Raw genomic sequence first — 21,835 nt, 5'->3', positions numbered from 1 at the left:
TTTAATATTTAAATAGGCTCTAATATTTCTCAATAGTTGATAAAAGCCACTTGAGCAAAATAGTTTCGTAATGAACAAGATATTCTTGCAATATTAATCTAGACAAGAGTACAAATGGATTAGAAATGGTGTCATTATCACAGTTAAAACTCTGTAATGGCTTCTTACTCAAGATAATGAAGATAATCCTGAAGAGATTTAAGCAGGTGCTACCTCCACCGTCCTCTTTGATCACCCTCTTCTTTACTATTTCCATATCAACCGCAGTGATCCAGTGTTTGTCTGTCTACATACCTGTATGTGCAGGCTGTATATGTGTGTGAGTGTGTGCGTTTGCCTGCCTTGGAGCTTTAAATTTGCTATTCCAACTTCCAGAACTTTCTTTCTTAATATTTTTCCATGGGAACCTCTTCATGTCATTATGGTCTCAGCTCAAATACTGTCCGTCTCAAGAGATCATTGCTAACATAATTGTATATTGCTCACATCAAGATATGAATTTTCCTCATAGCAAATAATAATATATGAAATGGTTTTGCTGTTTGATTAATTTACTTATTCTATGTATGTTCCCCTTTATAGAATAAAGTTCCAAGAAAGCAGTTTTCCTCTCTGAATTGTTTATCTTAGATCACCAGTACATAGAACGATCAATGGTGCATAGAAGTTCAAAGTATTCATCAAAAGGATATTTGAAAACTCCTTAGGGGGCTTTTGTGAAAAACCAGCTTCATAGGTGAGAACTTAGGCAATGTCAGCAGGAGTGACACGGGGCACCTGGGTGGCTTTGTTGGTGGAACATGCACCTCTTGATTTTGTGGTTGTGAGTTCGAGTCTCATGTAGGGTGTAGAGATTACTTGAAAAAATAAACTCTTGAAAAACAACAACAAAAAGAAAGAAATGGGAAGGTTGGAAGTGTGGAAGAGCTGCGGACAGGGAGGAGTCAGCAAGCCTTGGAAAGCGGTTGCCCTGAAAACAAAGAGAGAAGCCGTGGTACCAGATGACTGTTGGACTCACTGTCTGTGTTTCTGGGAGCACGGGGCGGCTGTTCACAGACATGAGGGATCACAGAAATGCACCAGCCTGAAGGAGAGTGACTGAGAATCACATTCACTTCTTAAGGCTTTCAGAGGCTTGAACACCAGCCTTTAAGTCGTGCTTCTAAGAGAGGCTCTGCACTGAATACATCAGATGTGGTCAAATATCTGCCCACACTCAACCCACAAAGTTGGGTTGAAGAGTTTGAAGAGCTTGAAGAGCTTCTAATCTGAGTTTCCCTTAGACTCTGTGCACTAAACATTTATTCCAACAGAAAAGTTCCCATCTCATCAATAGGGTGTGAGAATTCACAAATTTTTGCTTATTGCTCTAAAGCAGCTATTGAGTTGTGGATAAATTTCATTCTCCTGGCCTTTAAACGTTTCCTGAGTCTCCATCAATGAACAGATATAGGCTTTGCATGAGATCATCAGGACTGTAAAGATTTTACAATTTTATAATAATACAATTTCAGGCGATCTGTTATGTTAGGAGAAAAATAATTCAAAGATAGAGATTTTCTCAAATCCAATTCACAGGTAACTTTTGATCTGCATTTTTATTCCATCAGCAGGTATCTAGTCTCAGGGGTAAATAATCAAGCCAGATTTACGAAGTTTCAAGACTCCTGATCAGATAGCATCTGAGGTCATGCATCACTTTCAGAGAATAAACAATTAGGATGAACTCTGTCACGTTGGAAGTGTGTCCTGTCAAAAACTGGAGTGAATTAGAAATAAAATTATCTAAAGTGCAGTGATGTCTGGGACTATTAGAGAAAAAAGAATTTCTGCCCTTTTAGAGGTTTTTTAAATTAAATTAAATTTATTTATTTGACAGAGAGAGAGAGAACACAAGTAGAGGGAGCGGCAGAGGAAGAGGGAGAAGCAGACTTCCTGCTGAGCAGGGAGCCTGATGTGGGGCTCGATGCCAGGACCCCCGGATCATGGCCCAAGTGGAAGGAGGATGCTTAACCAACTGAGCCACCCAGGTGCCCCTACAGTAGTTTTACAACACATGAGAGAAAGCAAAGGAAGTGCTTCCTGATGTAAATTCTCAGACTAACACCAGCTGAAAAGTGGACCCAACATTTATCAGAATTGGCTCTTTAAAATCAGCGTGACCTGCCAGTGAACCTTCTACCATTATTTTCACCGAGATGGAAGAGCTACACCAAACCAAAACCCTGGGCCCCCAGCCAGAACACACCCTTGCGCTGTGGGAAATATACATAGTCCGTTGTAGACACAAATACAGAGGTAAACCATTTTTCCAGACAAGCAGACACGCTTTACTTTAAATGGGCACATAGATAATAAGATGTGTGGTCCAATAGATCACTATGCCTGTGGCAGTCACTCCTAACTGAAGGAGACTTCCACTGAAACCGTCACAGCTCCTGTACTGGTAACCAAAGAAATCTAAACTCTCCGAACTTTCCAGATTCGTGCCCGTGCTTCATCTTTAATCGAAGGACATGTCTGGGAGAGTGACAAGAATTTCAGGGAAGACTGGCAAAGACCACTGAAATTTTCTGTCATGGGGTGGAGAAAGAACAGCTAAAAGAAAAAGTGAATAGAGAAATTTTTCATAACTGAGTTGAACAAGGAACAACACATATTCAGTGGTGTGGGGGGACTCCAAGACGCTTCTGTGCCTAGATACCCCAACTGTATTCAGAGTCTAGGCTTAATCCATAGCCTCGTGGAATCAGGGGAAGCAAGGGGACAATAACTCATGCATGGAGAATAAAAGGCCACACATTCTAGCAGCAGGAAATAGTTACTTTTGACACATCTGTGATTACCAGTAAGCTCCCATACCAGACACCATGGTTCATGCTGCGGCTGAGGAGAAGGATATCTTTGCAAGCCCATGGGGCAAGGTGCATGTGGAAGAGGTTGGGCAGACGTGTTCTCGGGAACATTTGCTCTGCCTCTGCCATCATGAGAAACTCCAAGTGAAGTTCCGTGGCAAGGTGTTGACTTCCTTCGGAGAAGCTACAAGGAACCTGGACGATCTCAAGGCCACTTTTGTCCAGTTGAGTGGGCTACCCTGGGATATGCTACAGGCGGACCCTGAGACCTTCAGGATGAATCCAGGAGATGCTCAGATCCTCTTGTTCTGAACCTCGGGGCGCCTCAGACAGCTGAGCACCGACCTGACTGCAGCCAAGGATGGCTGTGGGAGGGGGGATATTTGAAAATACTGGCGTTGAGAGGATGGAAGTAAGACCAAAGGGCCTAAGGAGTGCTTCTCAAGAATCTAGAGGGACTCGTTTGAACTCTTTTGGCTTTTAGAAGAGACTTGTATAGACTATTGGTAAGTGCAATGGTCTGGAAGGAACTTCAACTTTACTTTTTATTTTTCACTTTTTTCCCTCCGGGAGGCAGAAAAAAACAAAACCAAGGAGAAATATCTATGCAGGCATATGCTGGCTGCATATAAAGAAGGAACCTAGGGTTCACGAATCTATTGCTAAGGTTATTCACATATTGGCTGGATATTGGTACAAAATTGCCCCCAGAGACCCATTTCAACCTTACATCCTATAAATCCTGAAGTGGGGCAGAGTGTCCCTGAAGGAGGGAAATGGCAAGAACATGGGGCTTGGAGTGCATATGGAAAGAAACCCGTGAATTTTTGCTTTTTAGCCCACAAAATACGAGGTTGGTGGTGGTGAGAAGAAAGAAAAAATGAAATCATGGCCACGTACTAATCTTGCAGGGCGAACACACTTGTGTTAGTGACCACGCAAGATGCCAGGCTTGAGGGAAATTGACATTGGTGCGGTTCTGAATGGGAGCTGGGTGGCCGTGGGGCACTCTGTTCATTGTACCCATCTATGTCCTCTTGCCGCCTCCACAGCTCCTGGGAAACACGCTCGTGACTGTTTTGTCAGACTATTTTGGTGAGGAATTCACCCCCTAGGTGCAGGCTGCCTGGCAGAAGATGGTGACTGGAGCAGCTAATGCCCTGGCCCATAGAGATCCAATGGTGTAGAGTCACCAGGAACAGCTTTATTTTTAAACAATAGCAATGGCAGTGGTAGTACTAGTAACAGTAATAATCATAATGGTAATAATAGTGCTCTGCTAAAGAATTCTTCAGTAATCGTTTTCAGTTCTACTTTTCCCATTGCTGTTAAACTTGTAGGAACCCCAGGAATTATATGTTGAATTCTAAGTGTGAGTGTGTGTGTGTGTGTGTGTGTGTGTGCAATTTCCCCATTCAATTTTTGTATGAAGTAAAGATTTTGGCAAGAAAATAAAAAACAACAAGGCAATGAAAGGAACATGTGCCTGGGACATAAACCTGGGGAGAACATACACTTGGGGGCTCTGATGAGAGAGGCCTGGTGTCATGGGACAAGAACTCCTCCAAACCAGATGATTATATGGGCCTGAGTGAAGATGCCAGTGAAAACCAAGGACGTGGATGGAGGTTGAGTACCAGTGTGGGGATTCTTCGGAGGAAAATTAACCCAGGTCTGAAAAGGGCAGGGTCCAGGCAAGGACTGTAATTCCATTCTCCTGATAAGAGGGAAGCGTTTTCTAAAAGCAGCTGGTTTGTCACAAGCCCTTGTGAGGGTAGATTAGGGATGGGAGGGGTTGGAGGTCCGAGCAGGGGGTGACTCTTTTTGAAATCATCCCTAAAGAACTGGCCTTGGGCTTTACGGAAGAACTTCGTGGTGTACGTGGTCAGAGCTGCTGGGGAACGGTATATTGCTTACGTGTCATCAGGAGAGACCGTGTCCCAGGGGCCAGATTTGCTGCAGNTGGTATATTGCTTACGTGTCATCAAGAGAGACTGTGTCCCAGGGGGCAGATTTGCTGCAGTGTTTCAGAGAAGGGACTTCCCTGTGAAGCACTCAGAGAGGAGGGGGTTTAGGTGGGAAGATGAGCCGGAAGAGGCTGAGAAGGCAGCTCAGTGAAGCAGATGAGCTCTTCAAGATCAAAAGGAAAAGGAAAGGAATTGCATAGAGCCACTGGGGCGGCTAGATCACAGGCATATCCGATGGGCTGGAGGTTAATTCGGGGTTATAAGCAAGGCTGTAGCGTGGTAAGCCTCGCTGTGGGTGCTGAGTAGATTAGCGATCATGCTCACATTTACAAATATCTACTGGTTTCCATGCCTTCGTGTAAAATACCCACTCCACCCGCATGTGCCCAAACAGCGAGGCCAGGGCCAGTCGCTCCAACTCTGCTCCCTCCCACTCTTCCCTTAACACCTCTCTCTCAGACCTTGTAATGTCTTTCTCTAAAGGACATTTTTTTTTCTCCTTCTTTCTTTTTCCTTTTCTCTCCAGCCTTCGAGTTTTGCACCTGCCCTTCCCCGCTTCTGGGAGCTTGTTTCACCAAACGACGTATGCCTGGCTCCCTCTTGTCATTAAGGTCCCTCTTCAAATGTAACTTCCTTTAGAACTGCTATCCTTATATTATTTTTCTCTAGTCACTTGCTACCATGTCATCAGATGCATTTTTTTCTTGTCATATAACACACATCTGAAATTCTCTTCTTCGCTGATTTAATTCTCAGTGTCAGTCTCCTCTGCCCCCTAGAATGTGAGCATGACACTATATACACTTTTTATTTTTCAAGATCCCCAGTTTTTAGAACAATCCATGGCATGATTGGACTCAGTAGATATTTGGTTTTTATTTCTTTTTACGTTTTTATTTTTAGATTTTATTTATTTGTTGGAGAAGGAGAGAGTGAGAGAGAGAACGTGAGCCCGGGAGGAGGGGCAGCAGGTGAGGGAGAAGCAGGCCCCCCGCTGAGCAGGGACTCCCCACCCCCCATGCAAGACTCAATCCCAGGACCCTGAGATCGTGAACCGAGCTGAAGGCAGACACTTAACCAAATGAACCATCCAGGTGCCCCAATATTTGCTTTTTAAATATGTGATAAATGACTGTAAAACTGTTAGATGACCATGATGATGGGTTAACATTGATGTGATAAGCTTCTACTCAACAGTGGGAACAGTGAGCGTGGAAGTCAAGTGAAAGTGTGGAACAGCCATGAAGGAGAGAAATCAAAAAGTCTTGGAAAGTAATTGTCTAGAGAAGATGAGAAAAAAACAAGAGTTAGAGGTAATTGCCAGAATCACTGTCTGGTTTGCTGGGAAGATGGGAGGCTGTTTGCCAACATTCAGAGTTGCAAATGTCCCTGAGTCTAAGGGGTTGCAGTGTGTGCACACTGGGGAGACAAGCACCAGGGCCATGGGAGAGTGGGGACCCTGAGACCATTCCCTCAGACCATGCCCATGGCTGAGGGGAGGTGGGATTCCTGGCTGTGGCCAAAGTTTCCTTGTTTTTCTTTCATTTCATTGACTTCTCCCCTTGAAGAAATCTTTTTGGGATTGAGTCACACTTTTTTTTTTTTTTTAATATCTCTGTACCAAAGTGTTCACATCATCATAGTTTGGGACTGAGANAGTGTTCACATCATCATAGTTTGGGACTGAGAGCAATCCTGTCATGGTAAACTAGCTCTGGCACCTTACCAATTCTTATCCAGATTGTATTACTTTTGTTTTGTTTTGTTTTTCTACATTTTATTCTTTTGATCATTTTGCTACTTTTAAAAGATATTTTTCAAAGGCATTTCTCAAATGCTGCAAATTCAATTAGCCCTTTATGAATGACATAGGTGGTGGTAATAAGAAAAACCCTGTATTTCAGAAGGCACCACAGTAAACTGCCAAGCATGGTGAGGGCAGAACAATCCACATTTTAAGTGTAAGTTTTTTCCAAGATGAATTGATAAAAATTCTCACTGTCTCAAAGGATTTCTTTTTTTTCTTTTTTTTAGAGATTTTATTTATTTATTCGACAGAGATAGAGACAGCCAGCAAGCGGGGAGTGGGAGAGGAAGAAGCAGGCTCATAACGGAGGAGCCTGATGTGGGGCTCGATCCCATAACACCGAGATCACACCCTGAGCTGAAGGCAGATGCTTAACGACTGCACCACCAAGGCGCCCCAAAGGATTTCTTTTCTAATAGCTGAAATTCAACACTAATACATTGAGTTGAACTTTTTAAATTTTAGAGTACCTTTGTAAATACACATGGAGATTATTTCTTAAACTGGCTTTTTTTGGTGAAATTGGTCTTGGGGAGAAACAAACCAGCTTCCTGGAGCTCAAAATGTGGGAGTAATAAACTCTGAGAGAGAAAAAACAAAAAACAAAAAACAAAAAACAAGCCATTCTCTCTCCCTCTGGAAGTGTGCCTCGTTTAGACCGATAAATGCTTGTCTGAGATGCACGAGACCAAAGCACCTTAGGTGACAGGGACAGCAGTGTGTGGAATACTGTCAGTGAAGTTTGCCTCTGCCTCATTAGATATGAGGAACAGTTAAGCACAACAAGGGAGTGTGGATCCAGCAAAGACACCTGCCTTAATCAATCACTATTGCCAGAGTCAATATTCCCTCCACTGAACAAGCAATTTTCCCCAGTACTCAATTGTGTATTTTCTGACATAGATGAGTGGATACATGGTATCGGCCAGAGACACTGCTGTGTAGTCAGAGTGAAAAAATGTACTCAAACAAGTACATATATTTTAATAGAACTCAACGACAATAGTGCAATACTAGTTCTCTAAATTACCCAGTTTTTACCTGTCTTGTATCTGAACTGAGGCTAGATTGGAATCTTTTCTTCTTACAAACACTATAAAACTATGAGCCTTGTCTAAGTTTTAGAAAAAAAATGATGACCAAGAAAAGCTGTGGCTTCCTTTATACCCAAGGTGAACAATGAATGGTATCTTGTAATCATCCGATATAATGCCCAACAGATTTCTAATTCTTACTCCTTTTAATTCTAGTTGTCCCTCATGGTCAGCCAACAAGGTCACCTCAGGGATAATGGGGTGGGGAGCTTGAGATAGGAAATGCCTAGTAGACAGTGGGGAAAGGACAGCAGAATCCCCCTGATAGAGCCACCCAGTGCTATCAGAGACCCAGATGTCCATCCTGCTGACCCTCCCTTGTCCAAACCCCACCCCTGGTGTGACAACCCACCCTTGACCAATGGTCTCATTTCATTGGGAGAAGCGAGGGCCTAGAAACTAGAAATGAGGAATAAAAGGCCACACAGAGAAGTAACAACACAGACTCGCTTCTGGCACATTACTGGTCACCAGTAAGCTACCAGACACCATGGTGCATTTTACTGCCGAGGAGAAGGCTGCTGTTGTTAGCCTGTGGGCCAGGGTGAATGTGGAGTTGGTTGGAGGCGAGGTCCTGGGAAGGTAGGCGCTGGAGGGGGGCAGAAAGGCAGAAAGTATTCCTGAAGGGGTATTGGTCAGGTCTCTTACCTGCTCTGACTTCCCATCTCGTCTGTGACTGTGATCGTCCCATAGGCTCCTGGTTGTTTATCCATGGACCCAGAGGTTCTTTGACAGTTTTGGGAACTTGTCCTCTGAGTCTGCAATAATGGGCAACCCCAAGGTCAAGGCCCATGGAAAGAAGGTGCTGACCTCCTTTGGAAATGCTGTTAAACATATGGATGACCTCAAGGACACGTTTGCTGAGCTGAGCGAGCTGCACTGTGACAAGCTGCACGTGGATCCCGAGAACTTCAAGGTGAGTTCTGGGCATGCCTGAGCTTTGTCCTTTCATCCTAGATATTCGCAGTGTGGATATGTTAGAAAACACAGGTAGTTAAGTCTGATCCCATATTTTGGGACATTCTATTTCAAGGAGGGGCTTGATTTTGGTAGGTAGGTTGTTCCAAAGGTCATAGGTAAGACCGATTAGGGTAAATACCATGACCAGTGGAGGCCACTAGCCATCTTACATTTCTGAAAAAATGCATGCGTGAAGAACACTGGCCAAATCGAGTTAAATGTTTTTGGCTGGGACAGTGCAATTATAGCAAGAACATCTTACTTTTGGTAACTGACATTTTCTCTAAAAATGATGAATACATTTCTGCATGATTCTTGAGTTTAGAACCAGGACTAAGCAAGACAAAATAAGAGCAATCTTTTCAATGGACAATCTGACCCCTCGTCCCCTTTAGCAGTGATGAAATGCGCTTGTGTACTTGGCTCAGGATTCTTTGTCATCTGAGTGTCCAAACGATTTGAAAGAATGTATTATCTGGGGACGGAGACTATACATATTAAGGCCCCTTGCAGTCCTATAATCCCTCTAGAAAAGAGAAGCCGTCCATGGCAATGTTTTGGGCTCAGAAGTTGACAGGGCAAAGGAGAGAAGGATAGAACACAATGGGAGGTACAGGGCTGGGAGTCATATTGACTCCAGTGTCCAGCATATGATGGTAAACTTTTGTGGGAGCATGGCCCCGAACGTTGCTCAACTTCCTATCAGGAAGAAAATCGATGTGGCCAGCTTGAGGTTTTCTGTTCACTCGGCACTATTTCTTTGTATCCTACTCTTTCTCCAGCTTCTAGGCAACATGATATTGATTGTCTTGGCGACCCACTTTACCAAGGAGTTCACCCCCCAGGTGCAGGCTGCTTGGCAGAAGCTGACAACTGCCGTGGCTAACGCTCTGACCCGCAAGTACCACTGAGGTGCCTGCCGGAGGGACCTGTGTTCCAAGAGTCCCTCTCCTGAAGATGGGCAGGGTGCCCTGCCTCCACACCTAACTGCTATATAATCAAGTAAAATAAAAATTGTGCTCTGTAATGAATATCCTTATCTCCTCTCTTGGTTTTTATCTTTTACGTCGATTCAGCTAAAAGAAAGCACTTCTTCAGGGAAGGAGGCTATTTGGGGAGAATAGAGAAGAGCTGCATAAGATTCTGCAAGATAAGAGTGGCTTCAGGGGCGCCTGGGTGGCGTAGTCGTTAAGTGTCTGCCTTTGGCTCAGGGCGTGATCCCAGGGTCCTGAGATCGAGCCCCGCATCGGGCTCCTCTGCTGGGAGGCTGCTTCTTCCTCTCCCACTCCCCCTGCTTGTGTTCCCTCTCTCGCTGGCTGTTCTCTCTCTCTGTCATCTAAATAAATAAAATCTTAAAAAAAAAAAAGAGTGGCTTCAAGGGGCAGTTACTTCTAGGAAGGGAAAGTGGACTCTTGAGCTGAATAGTGGCTCCAGAGCAAGGGAGNTCTAAATAAATAAAATCTTAAAAAAAAAAGAGTGCCTTCAAGGGGCAGTTACTTCTAGGAAGGGAAAGTGGACTCTTGAGCTGAATAGTGGCTCCAGAGCAAGGGAGCAAATGGAGGTTTTCTTGGGAAATGCAAGAAGACTGTTGATATAGTGAGTAGAGGCACATTAGAGCTCCAAGTAGGGGACCTGTCTAGGCTGCTATTTTTATAATCTCCGAGTTTTTTGATGCTATATTTATTTCACTTAGATTAAATAATATAAGAAACATGTTTTTATCAGCTGTAACAGTGTGGAGATGGAGCTTCCCAGAGACCCAGGCAAGGGCCATGCTCTAGACTTTCCCTAGTGTCTTCAGTGGTATTAATGGAGGAACTGTTCCTAAAACACAGGGACTAACTGCCTTGGTTTGACTCTGTACCTTATCTGCTAGCACTGTGACCTGGAACATGTTTCCAATTCCATTAAGCCTTTGGTGGAGATAAAAGGCCATTTATGTGGGAAAATGACAAATTTGGGAATTAGCATGCTGGGTCTAAGTGACAGAGGAGAAATTAGCCCCTTAAAAGCAGTGCAGTGGGGATGCCTGGGTGGCTCAGTTGGTTAAGCATCTGCCTTCAACTCAGGAGGGATCCCAGGGTCCTGCATTGGCTCCTTGCTCAGCGGGGAGGCTGCTTCTCCCTCTGCCTACCCCTCCGCCTGCTCGTGCTCGCTCCCTCTGACAAATAAAAAAGTAAAACCTTAAAAAAAAAAGCAGTGGGGTGATACAGAATTAGGAACACTACTGCCATGAAAGGCAGGAATAGAAGCTATTATTATAAGCAAAGTACCAGTTAAATTTCTTGCACACAAGAGTAACATAGTGAATGGGGAATTTTAGGGAAACTGATCCATGTATGGGTATAGAACCGACAAGGCAGGGTCTCACTCAGATGTAGTCACAGGAATGTGCTGTGATTATAATAAGGGCAAAGGACTGAACTTCACAGAAGCAATGAAACTAAGAACAGCTCAAGTAAGAGACCACTGTGGCCAAGATACCACAGGACTTGGAATGGAACGCAGTAGAAAGTGGTGAAGTCACCGAGGACAGCTGGGTTCCCTGCCCGTGAATGAAAAGAGGAAAGTCTATTCTCAGGACAGAAAATGCCAAAAGTCTCTTGTTCGGAGCTGGCAGTTGAGCACGTCCACTTTTGTGGCCATCACTTCAAATTCTGTGCCCAATTCCCTGGCATAGAAGTGAAAAGCCAGGGCTTTGGGATTAGCAGTAAAAGATCAAATCCAGCCCCATCACCTTGAAAAGTTTGGTGAACATTTTCCAGCATGAATTTCCTTGTTTGTAAAATGGAATAAAAATTCCTACCTCACAACTGTGTTCCAGGGTTTTAAGGAGGTCACTGTAAAGTGCTTTGGCTGTCATTATTGAGAAGGTAGTGGTAGCATTTTACGCAATACACGCTGCTCTGTTCCTCTGTGCCCTGTTCCGTCGTGTATTTTCGAAACGACTGTATTGTTTATGAGCTCCAGACCCATATATCTGACTATTTGTTTGGTGGTCCATATCTCATTGCTCAAGAGTGCATCGAATACAGTGCATCCAAAAAAACTCCCAACAGTTTCCTAATCTATTCCTGCTGATCTGTTCTCCATCTAGGGACTAGCACATCATCCATTGCTTAAGCCTGAAAATAGAGATGACATTCTTACCACCCCCACCAGCTATAATATCATCCTAACTATTTGTTTCTCATTTATTTTACCCCGTAAATCCAGTTATATTTGGAAGCCAGAATAATTTTTTTAAAAATACAAACCAAACCATGTCACCCAGGTCCTTGAAGTTTTCCATAGTTTTTCTTCCCTTTCAGGTTAAAGGCAGATAATCTGTAACATAGTTTTAAGATCACTCATGGCTCCTTTGCACCTTCCTATCATATAACACTCCCCCTTGTGATTTAAATTACAGTTACATCGTCCTGCTTTTTGCATATAAATCATATACATTGAATCATTGTCTCTAGTTCCTTTTTTTTTTTTTTTTTTAGACAGTGCGACAGAGTGCCTGTGCATGCAGGTGGGTAAGCTGCAGCGAGGGAGAGAGAGAATCTCCGGCAGGTTCCATGCTCAGCGCAGAGCTCACCATGGGGCTCGATCTCACAACCATCATGAGCTGAGCCGAAATCAAGAGCCACCCAGGAACCCCTCTGTTACTTTTATTTTTTATTTTTAAATATTTTATTTGTTTATTCGACAGAGATAGAGACAGCCAGTGAGAGAGGGAACACAAGCAGGGGGAGTGGGAGAGGAAGAAGCAGGCTCATAGCGGAGGAGCCTGATGTGGGGCTCGATCCCATAACGCCAGGATCACGCCCTGAGCTGAAAGCAGATGCTTAACCGCTGTGCCACCCAGGTGTCCCCCCTCTGTTACTTTTAATTGACGCGATGTTGTACGGTCATCTGTATTTCTGCAAGGGAAGCAGTGGTTGATTCTTTTCATTGTTGTGTAATATTTCATTCTTTCTCTATATCACGATTTATCTCTTCTGCTGAATGAGGAACATTTAAGTTGCTAGCAGTTTGGGATCGTCGTGCATACTGATGTCACAGTCTTTGGACTCACACAAGCATGCATTTCTGCATTTCTAGAAGAGTGATTGCTAGCTCGTAGGCTTTGCATATATTCTGCGTTAGTAGCTACTGTCAGATATTTCTAAAGCAGGTATAGCATTTTACACTGTCCCAGCAGAGCCTGAGAGTTTTACTGATCCACATCCTTGCTAAATTTTGAAATTGCTTATCTCTCTCCTCCTCTTCTTTATATTCTTTGCCTTCTGATTTCCATCCCAGTCCATTCTCTTCCTTTCTGTTGGTTGGTCCCGCCCTCGCTCCCTCGCTCCCTCGCTCCCTCGCTCCCTCCCTCCCTCCCTCCCTCTGTCTAGCTGTGCTACAGGGTATGTATCTGTAGGTCAATGTAATACTATTTTGCATTCAGAAAAGACTAAAATTCCCTTTGAATCTTCATTTCCAGATCTAACTCTACTTTTTTCCTGAGGACACAACTGGAAATTTCTGCACCTGCATTTTCCCAGAAACCTTGCCAGACTTAATCTGGTTGAATAAGGTAAATCTTCATTGCAAATCCTCTGCATTCTTTCTTGAATCATACCATAGTTTTAAATAATCACGTTATAGGTCTCCGATATCTTTTTCTTTATCACTCATTAAATTGTTTCCGTTAAATCCATGCTCCCCAGATGTATTTCAGTAACTGGTAGAGAAACAATATTCATTACTTCTCATTCTTTCAAAGGATATTTATTTCAGTGAAGGAATGAGAAGAGTTTTGTTACTAGAAGTATTTATCCAAGGAAGGAGAAAGAAAGCAAGTTAAAAGTATGGCAAAGCATTTATTCATTCCAACCACTTTCAAATATCTCTAGAGACAAAGAGAAGTACCACATAGAGTCAACTTGATAACATTTCTGTTCTCTAGGGCTTAGTGTCCTTATCTACGAAGTGAAAGGACTAGATGAGTTAAACTCTGAGGAACATTTCACTGTATCAGTCTACATCATATGCACATGAATGAGAGCTGTCATGTATTCATGGAAGCCGCTGCTGAAGGGAATGAACTGGGAAGAGATAGAGCAGGGATTCTGAGTCAAGACACGCAACACCGAGAACGCCACCCTCAGGGCAACTGAAGGGAACTGGGGAATGAGGACGCAACCCACATTCTCACAAACCAATAAGCTTCTGCTGTGTTCTGGGCCAATCTGCTCACAGCAGCAGGGAGGGCAAGATCAGGGCTGGGCATAAAAGGAAGAGCAGGGCCAGCTGCTGCTTATACTTGCTTCTGACACAACCGTGTTCACTAGCAACCACAAAGAGACACCATGGTGCATCTGACTGGTGAGGAGAAGGCTGCCGTCACCGGCCTGTGGAGCAAGGTGAACGTGGATGAAGTTGGTGGTGAGGCCCTGGGCAGGTAGGTATCCAGGTGGCAAGGCAGGCTTACGGAGAGTGAATGGAAGCTGGGCAGGTCAAATGCTCAGTCCCCTGGGCTTCTGACAGGCTCTGACTCCTCTGCCCTCTGTGCTGTTTTCACCCCTCAGGCTGCTGGTTGTCTACCCCTGGACTCAGAGGTTCTTTGACTCCTTTGGGGACCTGTCCACTCGATGCTGTTATGAACAACCCCAAGGTCAAGGCCCATGGCAAGAAGGTGCTGAACTCCTTTAGTGAAGGCCTGAAGAATCTGGACAACCTCAAGGGCACCTTTGCTAAGCTGAGTGAGCTGCACTGTGACAAGCTGCACGTGGATCCCGAGAACTTCAAGGTGAGTCTACGACATGCTCTGTTTTTTCCTTTTCACTTTGTAGTCTTTCACTCTGATTCTTTTCCCTACCTGTTCTCCCCCCCCCTTCCTTTTCACTTCAGTATGTATCATCTTTGAATGCTTTTCAGAATTTACATAATTTCATGTTACCCTTCAGTATTCCATAGTTTCCTTTCTCACAAGCTTTTATTTCATCAAGCTCTTTACTTAATTACTTATCTTTTGCCCCTCTCTTTTTCTTACTAACTTTTTCCCCTACTCAATACCCAACTTATACACACTAGTTCTCATCTTCTCCTTCTGCACTTGGAAAAGTCTTTCTGTCTTTCCGTATGGGGATTGGAAGGGCTCTTCAAAGAGTTGACACTCTAGAGGCTACAAATCATCTCAAAATTAAAGAATAATTGGGCATGTGATGTGATGAGCATAGGGTGTTATATGCAATTAATGAATCATTGAAAATTAAGTCAAAAACTAATGATGTATTATATGTCGGTTAATTGAATTTAAATAAAAAAGAAAAAAGAAAAATTGCATGTCTATCGCGTCAAGACTCAATGGAAAGGAAAAGAAAAAAAAATCTGAGGATGATAGACCAGAAGTAGAGAAGTAGGGCAGCAGTAGCTGCTAAGAGACAGCCCAGCATCATTCTAATTAACCAACTAATTGTTAAGTATATGCATAATAAAAATATACGGTATACATACATATATATTTACTTGTTTATGCTGATGGAGATAATGTGAAGGTCAGTGTGGGCTGGAGTGTGGTCAGGAAAAAAAAAAAAAAGATCGTTGGCTCAGTTTCTCAGCAGCCTAGCTTGATTTCTCTCTGAATCATGCATGCACGTCTATCTCTGTCTTCCCCGCAGCTCCTGGGCAACGTGCTGGTGTGTGTGCTGGCTCACCACTTCGGCAAAGAGTTCACCCCTCAGGTGCAGGCTGCCTATCAGAAGGTGGTGGCTGGTGTGGCCAACGCCCTGGCCCACAAGTACCACTGAGCTCCTGGCCTGTTTCCTGGTGATGCCTGGAAGACCCTGTTCCCCTAAATTCTATCTTCTGAACTGGGGGAAATAATGTCCACCATCAAGGGTATGGTTTCTGTCTAATAAAGAACCTTCAGCTCAACTTCCTGATTCATTTCATTTATTTTATTTTCTTGTCTGGGGGTATGGAACATCCCTGGGGGTCTACAGATCGGAAGCTCTTGTGTCTTAGTCAAAGAGGTCAAGGGAAATGAGAAAGGAAGGGGATCATACATACCACTAGTGATTGACACTTCTCCCTCCAAAGCACAGGCATGGTCAATGTATAAATCTACAGAGAACACTGGCATTACAGGGGCTCTAGGGAAGACTTACAACTGAAGACACAGCCCTCAGCTAATTCTTTGACCTATTTCCTACAATTAGTAGAAACTACGGTGCTCAGTTAGAGACATAATGAATGATCAAGACACTGCTGTGTTTCCTTTTTCCCTACCTCCCTTGCCTGCAGTGTAGCCGGCAACATCACGCTCCATCAAGCATGCCCGCTCTAAGGAACTACCTCCCTTTTACTTGCCCCAAACATGTCCCTCAATAATTCCTGCTCCCACCCTCCCATTTCAGACAAACTGCATGTTTGCTTATCACTTGTGATGCCTTTGCACCCTAGCCTCAACGCACTTTCCAATATTGCCTAAGAAAATCTTTCCAAAGCCTTCCCCTCTTCCTATTCTTCACATTTCTTCTTATCCCTCACACTCACACTCTATGCTGTATAAACATTTCTGCCTATTTTGTACTGTCCCACATGACCACCGTGCCTTTGACTTTCCTTTATAGGCAGGAGGTCAATATTTATTAATTAAGGTGGTTGGTGACTGAATGAATGAGTGAATGATTATTGCCTTAGAACTGCTGGAACTAGAGGATACTCTGAACCAGGGACCTGGAGAGAGGTCCTTTGGTGTCGATGTGCCAGTATAGAATGAGGGAAGGGAAACACTGATCAGACATTTGCTTTCTGCTCAGAGCCTCCTGGACACTTGGCCTTATGAACTAATACCTTGTATATTTGTAAAGGGGCCCAGACTGAAGCCACGACTGTGCTCCTAGGATGTTCACTTTCAAATTTAACTTGGGAAAAATCACCCCTTTGCTTTTCATAAATCAACACCCTGGCCCACTTCGTGTTGTCAACAAAATCTAATTCTGAATTACCGTCTGAACCCAATGGAGGAGATATTTGCGTGGTCACTACAGACTGAGACATTGATTGTTTGTAATAACTAGCACAAACTTTATCAATCTCATCGCTAGATTGGCTTTTATTGTTTTTCATACAGAAATATGACTTTTAAAATGTATGTCCATCATTTCTGTGAGTTCTGATCTTCTTGGAATATTTTTATTTTGTTTAATTTTATGAATTTAATTTAATTTTTGGAAGGATGCTTAACTGAGGTAACCAAGAGTTTGTGCATCTGGGAGAGAAGAGTGAAAACTAAATGTGCCTGACCCAGGAAAATAAGGGCTATGCTGTAGACATGCCAAAATGACTGGACGGAATTTAAAACTAAACACTACTGTATGTCCAACAGTGTTCTAGTTGGGTGTCATTTTTTTTTAAAGATTTTATTTTTATTTATTTGACAGAGAGAGACAGCCAGCGAGAGAGGGAACACAAGCAGGGGGAGTGGGAGAGGAAGAAGCAGGCTCCTAGCGGAGGAGCCTGATGTGGGGCTCGATCCCAGAACGCCGGGATCATGCCCTGAGCTGAAGGCAGATGTTTAATGACTGTGCCACCCAGGCGCCCCTAGTTGAGTGTCATTTTTGAACCAAATCAAACCACACACCTCTGGATGGCAGGCATGAATCTCTCAATGCTTGTCCTCTTGATTATACTCAGACCAGGTCCATCCTGGTTCAAAACATTGAAGTATGCAAATTTGACAAACTGGAGAAAAGGGAAAAGATGTCTTTCTGTCTCTCTTTTGGGGACATAGGGTGTATGCGTATGTGTGTGCGTGCACACGTGTGTGTATGTGTGTCTGTTCATATGCATGGACATGCATGGGTTTAGTGGTCACTGGGGCTGGGATCAACGTAAGTACACACCCTGTGCTACCCTTCACAGGGTAGAAATAAGCTTAAAATGGTGAAGATGGCAGTGGGTCGAGAACCTTTCTAGAATCTTTGAATGCTGATCGCGATGTGAGCCTGAGGCTCAGAACATAATCACATTTATCAGTTTATTCTTATTTTCATGTGATATGTCTGCGCTTTTGATGTCTTATTACAACTTGCAGCCTTGTCCCTGCATGGTAGTGGGTAAGAAAAGGAGAAGTCTGCCTCCCTCTGCAGTCATGCCAAGTAGCAGCCGTGATCTGAGCAAGAACAGCAGCTTCTGTCCTGAAGCCAGGAACGAGGTGGCTCCAGCAGTCGCCAGTACAAAAGCTTAGTCCACGGGTCATTCATGGCAAAGAAGGCTGAGGAAGAAGACATAAGAGAACTTAGGGGAACACTTTCTGAGTACAGGAAATGGTAGGGGAAGTCCAAGTAGACGCTAATTTCAGTCAGTCAAGATGGCAAAGCTGTGGCCTCGACAATTTGGCTCTTTACAGGAAAGTATAAACATATGCAATACTGTTATTTAGTAAGGGCTGTGAATTTCTCATGACAGAGAGTTCCTGCAGAAGGCATGCCCAAACTTCCCTAGAAGACCTCCCTTCGCACACTTATACCAGAACTCTGACATCAGGGGTGTGGAATAGAGTCTTGAAAACAGTCTGAATGTAAAACAATGGTAAAGGTAATGAAGTTATAAATTTAGTAAGATGAAATTCAAAGCCTACAGCTCAATGTGTGTGTGTGTGCGTGCACGTGTGTGTGTGTGCGTGTGTGTGTGTGTGTGTGTGTGTGTGTTTGTTTGTTATTTAAACATTTAGAACACTGGATGGTCCTCTTTCCCTGTAAGTCAACATGTGGAATCTTGCCCCAGGAATAGACCAATAGTAAGAACATCTTTGCTTAAGCGTTTTAGAGAAGAATGAATATAAATAGAGAATGCTGGAATTTTATCTCTTTAACCCCTATAATCTTTTGGGGCACGTAATTCTGACCTAACCTCCAGATTACCAGACAAGAACCAAGCCTTTCCTACATCGCCTGAGAATAATCAGAAAGAGGTTGTTCACAAGTACTTGATGGGCTTGGGCCAAGTAAAAGGAGAAAGGAATCCTTACTTACCTAGCAAAGATGGAAAAAGTAGTTTAGGAAATGGAGCAATGGAAGTGGGGATTTTAGGAGTTCATTTGAAATGGGTAGAAATAGAGAAGTCCTTTTCTTCTGGTTCACCTAGAAATGTTTTTGTAGTTGGGGTTTCTTAGTGTTAGAGCTGAGAGGATGAGAAATTTCTGTTAAATATTTGTTGCCAGTGATGGCAATGGAGAGAGAAAGGTGATTCTAGACATTGGGGTGCCTGGATCGAAAGGAGATTCTAAGGTGGGAAAAACAATGTAAGTCAAAAAATTCATGGCCCTTTCCTTGCTTAAAGGAAATGGGAATTCAGTAGCAGGCTCAGATGCAGGAGACACAGATGATGGGAAATTAGAAAAAGAACCAGCAGGGCTCTTCGGGAATACCGAGAGCCGATGCTGAACTCAGAAATGCTCACAGCCTTTGATTTTTTTATGGTATCTTTTAATGGTAAGGAGCAGAATTCTCCACTTCAGGTTTTCTTCACCTAAGAAGTTAGTCATCAGAACTCATGACATGGGGGAGAGAAACGTGAGGGGAAGGATATTGGAAAAACTGTAGAGATAGAAGGATATATGCTAGTAAAAAAGATTGAAGCGAACAGAAATATGTAGAGAAAATGGAATTATGGGTGATGAATTTCAATAAAAGAAATGGTTATACAGACAGCATTCTTAGTTGTCTAGGGGGGAAAAATTTGGGCCAAAGCCAGAGGGCCTTTCCATTTTCCTGTCCCTCATTTCTAGTCACAGAAAAGCTTCTCTAACAGACCAGGAAGAAACCATTTTTTATGTCTCAGGTTAATGAAAGACATTGCTTCCCTCAGTGTTACCAACAATTTTGGTTTATAATCGATTTTTTGGTTGTTTTTATTTCTTGGTATGTCGAGAAATCTCTATGTTTTCATCTGTGGGTCCACAAAACTGAATAGAGTTGTTACTTCACAGGACACTCCTGATTCATATGTAATTCCACTTTCAAATCATCATTTGTTTGGTTATATGACTAAATTAAGAAAAAAAAATGAATGAATGAGTGAATGGATGGATGGATGTTTGGTTTCTTCCTAGGACGATTTAATCCAAACCGAGAGAAGAGATATAGTTAGAACCGAGGCAGCGGTTCCACCCATGCTGTCCTTGTAATTATGTTGCCCAGTCTGAGGACAGGAGGAGAACCATCCATATGCTTTTAGGTAGAACCACAGTGGATAAAGGCTTTGTACTTTCTGGACCTGGGATTCTTCGTTTGTGTAATAAGAAAATGGAAGAGGCCCTCTCTGAGAGATTGCCATGTTGTGATTCTCAAAGTTGCAGGATTATTCTAGTAGCGAGTTGTATTGCTAGGATGGGACCTAGAGATCCGTAGAGAGAAGACCAGGGTCTGAAGTCAGACTCACAAGCAGGTGTCAAAACTGTCAAGGAGAGGGATGGCAGTCACCATTCAGGCCTCACCCTGCAGAACCACACCCAGGCCTGGGCCAATCTCACAGCCCCAGGGAGGGCAAGATCAGGGCTGGGCATAAAAGGAAGAGCAGGGCCAGCTGCTGCTTATACTTGCTTCTGACACAACTGTGTTCACTAGCAACCACAAAGAGACCACCATGGTGCATCTGACTGGTGAGGAGAAGGCTGCCGTCACCGGCCTGTGGAGCAAGGTGAACGTGGATGAAGTTGGTGGTGAGGCCCTGGGCAGGTAGGTATCCAGGTGGCAAGGCAGGCTTACGGAGAGTGAATGGAAGCTGGGCAGGTCGAATGCTCAGTCCCCTGGGCTTCTGACAGGCTCTGACTCCTCTGCCCTCTGTGCTGTTTTCACCCCTCAGGCTGCTGGTTGTCTACCCCTGGACTCAGAGGTTCTTTGACTCCTTTGGGGACCTGTCCACTTGATGCTGTTATGAACAACCCCAAGGTCAAGGCCCATGGCAAGAAGGTGCTGAACTCCTTTAGTGAAGGCCTGAAGAATCTGGACAACCTCAAGGGTACCTTTGCTAAGCTGAGCGAGCTGCACTGTGACAAGCTGCACGTGGATCCCGAGAACTTCAAGGTGAGTCTGTGGGACCCTTGGTGTTCTCCTTTTTCTTTTTTTAAGATTAAGTTCATGGTGTCCAGAAAGGGTATGAGCCTTGAGTGCTGTTTAGAGTGGAAAGGAGGTATTCCAACAGCATCAGTATGGACTCCTCAGGACTGTTTTTTTTTTTTTTTCTTTTTCTTTTACCCTCTTGCTCACAGTTGTTTCCTCTTGTTCTCTTTTTGTTTCCTGCAAATTATTTTCTTTATTGTTTTGATTGAACTTTTGAGTGTTTGAAAAGTGCTTTTAATCCATTCAAAATCATTTTTTTTCCTAATACTGTTTTCCCTTGTCTTTTCCTTTGAAAGCAAAGAGGATAAAATCTGATTGCTTCTTTGCCTAGTTGGAAAGAATTACCATGGTAACTTAAGTTCTGGATTAAGGCAGGAGGAAAGAAACATTTGTAAATGTAAAATCAGTCTGATATGTTTGGAGTCACAAGGGTAGTAACATCTGAGATCCAGCTATCTTTCTGCTTATATTCTAGGGGCACAGCTTGGGGCTGTGGATGGTGCTGGAATACGTTGAGTCTTGGCTGGGTCTGTCTGCTAATCATGCACATGTCTCTTGTCTCTTCCCCGCAGCTCCTGGGCAACGTGCTGGTGTGTGTGCTGGCTCACCACTTTGGCAAGGAGTTCACCCCTCAGGTGCAGGCTGCCTATCAGAAGGTGGTGGCTGGTGTGGCCAATGCCCTGGCCCACAAGTACCACTGAGTTCCCTTCCTGCTTTCCAGGAAAAGTCCCCTGGTCCCTAGAACCCAACACCTGAACTTGGGGAAATTGTGAAGTGCTTTGAGCACCTGGCTCCTGCCTAATAAAGAACACTTCTTTTCATTGCACTGGTGTATTTTAATTATTCCTGCGTCTCTCACTGGAATTGTTACAGGACATGGGAGGGCAAGGAGTTTAAGACATAAAGAAATGAGGGGCTAGTTCAGTTCTTGGGAAAATATATCTATATTTCAGACTCCACGATAGGAGAGGTTGAAAATAGCCAAATGTGTGGGAAACAGACTCTGCTGTCAATTTTAACTTTCCCTTAGAAAAGAATTCAAGCTGAGGCTTGA

General features: G+C 43.7%; 4 protein-coding genes across 4 annotated transcripts; all 4 read left to right on the top strand.

The window, feature by feature from the left end:
- The first annotated feature begins 2,870 nt into the window (after positions 1-2,870).
- On the top strand, positions 2,871-3,167 carry LOC109490681 (hemoglobin subunit epsilon-like). The gene has a single exon (XM_019806770.1). The coding sequence runs from the start codon at positions 2,871-2,873 to the stop codon at positions 3,165-3,167; it is 297 nt and encodes a 98-aa protein (XP_019662329.1).
- A 5,046-nt stretch (positions 3,168-8,213) lies between these two features.
- LOC100482027 (hemoglobin subunit epsilon-2) lies at positions 8,214-9,594 on the top strand. Its single transcript, XM_011233432.2, has 3 exons — positions 8,214-8,305; positions 8,417-8,639; positions 9,466-9,594. Exons 1-3 carry the CDS (start codon positions 8,214-8,216, stop codon positions 9,592-9,594), a joined length of 444 nt encoding a protein of 147 aa, XP_011231734.1.
- A 4,378-nt stretch (positions 9,595-13,972) lies between these two features.
- On the top strand, positions 13,973-15,589 carry LOC100499574 (hemoglobin subunit beta). The gene is given in 4 exon segments (NM_001304885.1): positions 13,973-14,114; positions 14,242-14,302; positions 14,304-14,462; positions 15,334-15,589. Coding segments are annotated over 4 exon segments (441 nt in total). The 5' UTR covers positions 13,973-14,022; the 3' UTR covers positions 15,463-15,589.
- Positions 15,590-20,254: 4,665 nt separating this feature from the next.
- Positions 20,255-21,605, top strand: LOC100499573 (hemoglobin subunit beta-like). Its single transcript, NM_001304883.1, is given in 4 exon segments — positions 20,255-20,397; positions 20,525-20,584; positions 20,586-20,745; positions 21,354-21,605. Coding segments are annotated over 4 exon segments (441 nt in total). The 5' UTR covers positions 20,255-20,305; the 3' UTR covers positions 21,483-21,605.
- The last annotated feature ends 230 nt before the right edge of the window (positions 21,606-21,835 follow it).

This window comes from Ailuropoda melanoleuca, chromosome 8, assembly GCF_002007445.2.
Source record: "Ailuropoda melanoleuca isolate Jingjing chromosome 8, ASM200744v2, whole genome shotgun sequence".
NCBI classification, from domain to species: domain Eukaryota; kingdom Metazoa; phylum Chordata; class Mammalia; order Carnivora; family Ursidae; genus Ailuropoda; species Ailuropoda melanoleuca.
The sequence above is the reverse complement of the archived record's forward strand: the minus strand, read 5'-3'. Positions and strand labels throughout refer to the sequence as shown.